General features: G+C 43.9%; 1 protein-coding gene across 1 annotated transcript; it reads right to left on the reverse strand.

Annotated features, from left to right (window-relative positions):
* Positions 1 to 480: 480 nt before the first annotated feature.
* On the reverse strand, positions 481 to 2753 carry LOC138900075 (uncharacterized). Its single transcript, XM_070186780.1, has 3 exons — positions 2636 to 2753; positions 972 to 1078; positions 481 to 876 (listed from the first exon to the last, which is right to left on the reverse strand). Exons 1-3 carry the CDS (start codon positions 2751 to 2753, stop codon positions 481 to 483), a joined length of 621 nt encoding a protein of 206 aa, XP_070042881.1.
* Between the last annotated feature and the right edge of the window lie 456 nt (positions 2754 to 3209).

Here is a 3209-nt window from a genome sequence, read left to right on the forward strand (position 1 = left end):
ACTCACGCTGCACGGCTCTCTAAAAATGCAATGTGAACTGCGTGCCCTGATCGGAGAAAATAGACATCAGCACACAATGAAGGTGAACAATCTCTCAAAGATAAATCCAAGCCAGTTGCTCTGAAGAGTAGGTAGTCATGACTGGAATGAAGTGTGCAGACTTAGTCAGTCTGTCAACAACAACCCACACTGCATCAAATCTCCTCAAGGTCTGTGGAAGCCCCCACTTTCACTCCGAAATATCTTGCCTCTGAAGTAAACTGCCAGGTCTCTGATGCTCATAATTAACATGTTGACAGTTCAAACATCGAGCCACATACTCCATAGTATCTTTCTTCATTCTTCTCCACCAATAGTGGTGCTTCAAATCATGGTACACCTTCGCGGTGCCCGGATAAATGGAATACCGCAAAATATGGGCCTCAAGAATCAGCTCCCACAACCCATCCACATTCAACACACAAATCCATCCCTGAAGCCTCAATACCCATCATCACCAATAGTCACCTCATTTGCATCACCGTGATGCACCATTTCCTTGAGGACAAGAAAGTGGCGATCATCATATTGACGCGTCTTGATGCGCTCAAACAAAGACAAATGTGACACAACACAAGCAAGAACCCTGCTAGGCTCTGAAACATCCAACCTCACGAACTTGTTGGCCAAAGCCTGAACATCAAAAGCTAACGATCTCTCCCTAGCTGGGATAAAAGTAATACTACCCATGATCTCAGTCTTCCTGCTCAAAGTGTCAGCCACCATATCTGCCTTCTCGGGATAATAAAGAATGGTGATATAGTAGTCCTTTAGTAGATCTAACCATCTCGTTGCCTCAAATTTATATCCTTTGGCTTGAATAAGTGCCGAAGACTCCTGTGATCCGTGAACATCTCACAATACACACCATAAAGATAGTACCTCCAAATCTTAAGCGCATGAACAATGGTTATCAACTCCTAATCGTGTACTGGGTAGTTCTTCTCATGGGGCTTCAACTGACACGAAGCATAAGCAATCACTCTACCCTCTTGTAGGAAGATACAACCAATGCCAATCCGTGAAGCATCACAGTGGACTGTATAAGAACCCGATGTTGAAGGAAAAACTAGAAGGAGTTCTAATCAAGGCAGTCTTGAGCTTCTGAAAGATCTCCTCACACTCATCAAACCACCTAAATGGTGCACCATTTGGAGTCAATCTAGTTAAAGGAGTTGTAATGGACGAGAAACCCTCCATAAAACAGCGATAATACCCGACCAAACCTAGAAAACTCTGGATCCTAGTAGTAGTAGAAGGCTTGGGCCAACTCTGAATTGCCTCAATCTTCTTCGTATACACCTTAATCCCCTCACTGGACACCACGTGGACCAGAATGCCATCAAGGCTAACCAAAACTCGTACTTGGAGAATTTAGCATATAGTATCGTCTCCTTCAAGGCCTGGAGCACGATCCTCAAGTGTTGCTCATGTTCTTCTCGACTACGAGAATACACCAATATATCATCAATGAACACAATGATGAAGGAATTAAGATACGGCTGAAACATGTTGTTCATTAAGTGCATGAAAATTGTTGGGGCATTGGTCAGCCAAAAGACATCACTAAGAACTCATAGTGGCCATAGCGGGTCCTGAAAACCGTATTTAGAATATCTGAAGCCCAGATCTTCGATTGATGGTACCCCAATCTCAAGTCAATCTTCGAGAATACCCCAGAACCCTGAAGCTGATCAAGTAAATCATCAATACGCGATAGTGGGTACTTGTTCTTGATAGTAACCTTATTCAGCTACCTGTAGTCAATACACATCCTCATAAAACCATCCTTCTTCTTCAAAAATAGAACTGGAACACTCCAAGGTGAGACACTCGGTCTGATGAAACCCTTATCAAGCAACTCTTAGAGATTTTCCTTCAATTCCTTCAACTCCACTGGTGCCATTCGATATGGTGGAATAGATTTGAGCTGAGTGCCTGGTACCAAATAAATACCAAAATCAATATCCCTATGCCCGGTAGGTCTACTGGAAACACATCTGGAAACTCTCTCACTACCAGGACTAACTCAACGGTAGGAGTGTCAGCACTAACATCCCTCACAAAGGATAAGTATGTCAAGCACCGCTTCTCAACCATCTATTGTGCCTTCAAAAAGGATACCACCCTACTAGGAACATGACCCGATAAACCTCTCCACTCCAACCCCACCAACCTCGGCATAGACAACGTCACGGTCTTAGCATGACATCAAGAATAGCATGATATGGTGATAACCAATCCATGCCAAAAATCACATCAAAATCCACCATATTGAGTAACAGAAGATCAACCCTAGTCTCATAGCCTCTAATAGTGTCCAAACAAGAGCGATAGACCCGGTCTTCTACAATCGAATTCCCAACGGGTGTAGACACATAAATAGGAGTACTCAAAGAATCACGAGACATTTCCAAATATGAAGCAAAATAGGAAGACACGTACGAATAAGTAGAACCCAAATCAAATAAAATTGATACATCCTCATGACAAACTGGAACAATACTTGTGATGACGGCATCTGATGCAACAGCCTCAGTCTTGCCAGGGAAAGCATAACAATGGGCCTAGTCTCCCCCTCTAGGACGTCCTCTACCTGCCTGTCCTCCACCTCTAGCTGGCTGTGCAGGTGGAGTAGCAACTAGAGCGAAAACCATAGCATGAGTACCCTGCAGAGGTCCACCCCTCCGAAGTGTGGGACAATCTCTCACCATGTGCTAGTATCACCATACTCGAAACAACTTCTCTGCGAGCATGGCTGCTAGTACTGAGTCTAACCTGGACGGCTAGAATAATCGATGTAGGAACCCCATGCAAAAGGTGCACTGAAAGATGACTGTCCAATATGAGTACCATGAGGTCCCTGACTAGATGAAGCTCTACGAGTAACCTAAAGTGCGAAATGAATTGGTCGACTGCAAAACCTCTGCCATGACAAACTCAAACCGCAGAATGGGAACCACTAAACCCTCTAAAATCTCGAGGTCTCTTAGCCTTCCTATCCCTTTTTCTCCTGGTATTGGATATGCTTCAACCTCATAGCAATCTCCAAAACCTGATGGAATGAAATCTCAGTCTCCAACTCATGTACCATCCCAAATTTGAGGCTATAACCAAGTCCCTCAATTAATCTACGGACCCTTTCTTTAACAGTGGAAATCAAAGCAGGT

The sequence above is a fragment of the Nicotiana tomentosiformis genome, chromosome 10 (genome assembly GCF_000390325.3).
Source record: "Nicotiana tomentosiformis chromosome 10, ASM39032v3, whole genome shotgun sequence".
Taxonomy (NCBI): domain Eukaryota; kingdom Viridiplantae; phylum Streptophyta; class Magnoliopsida; order Solanales; family Solanaceae; genus Nicotiana; species Nicotiana tomentosiformis.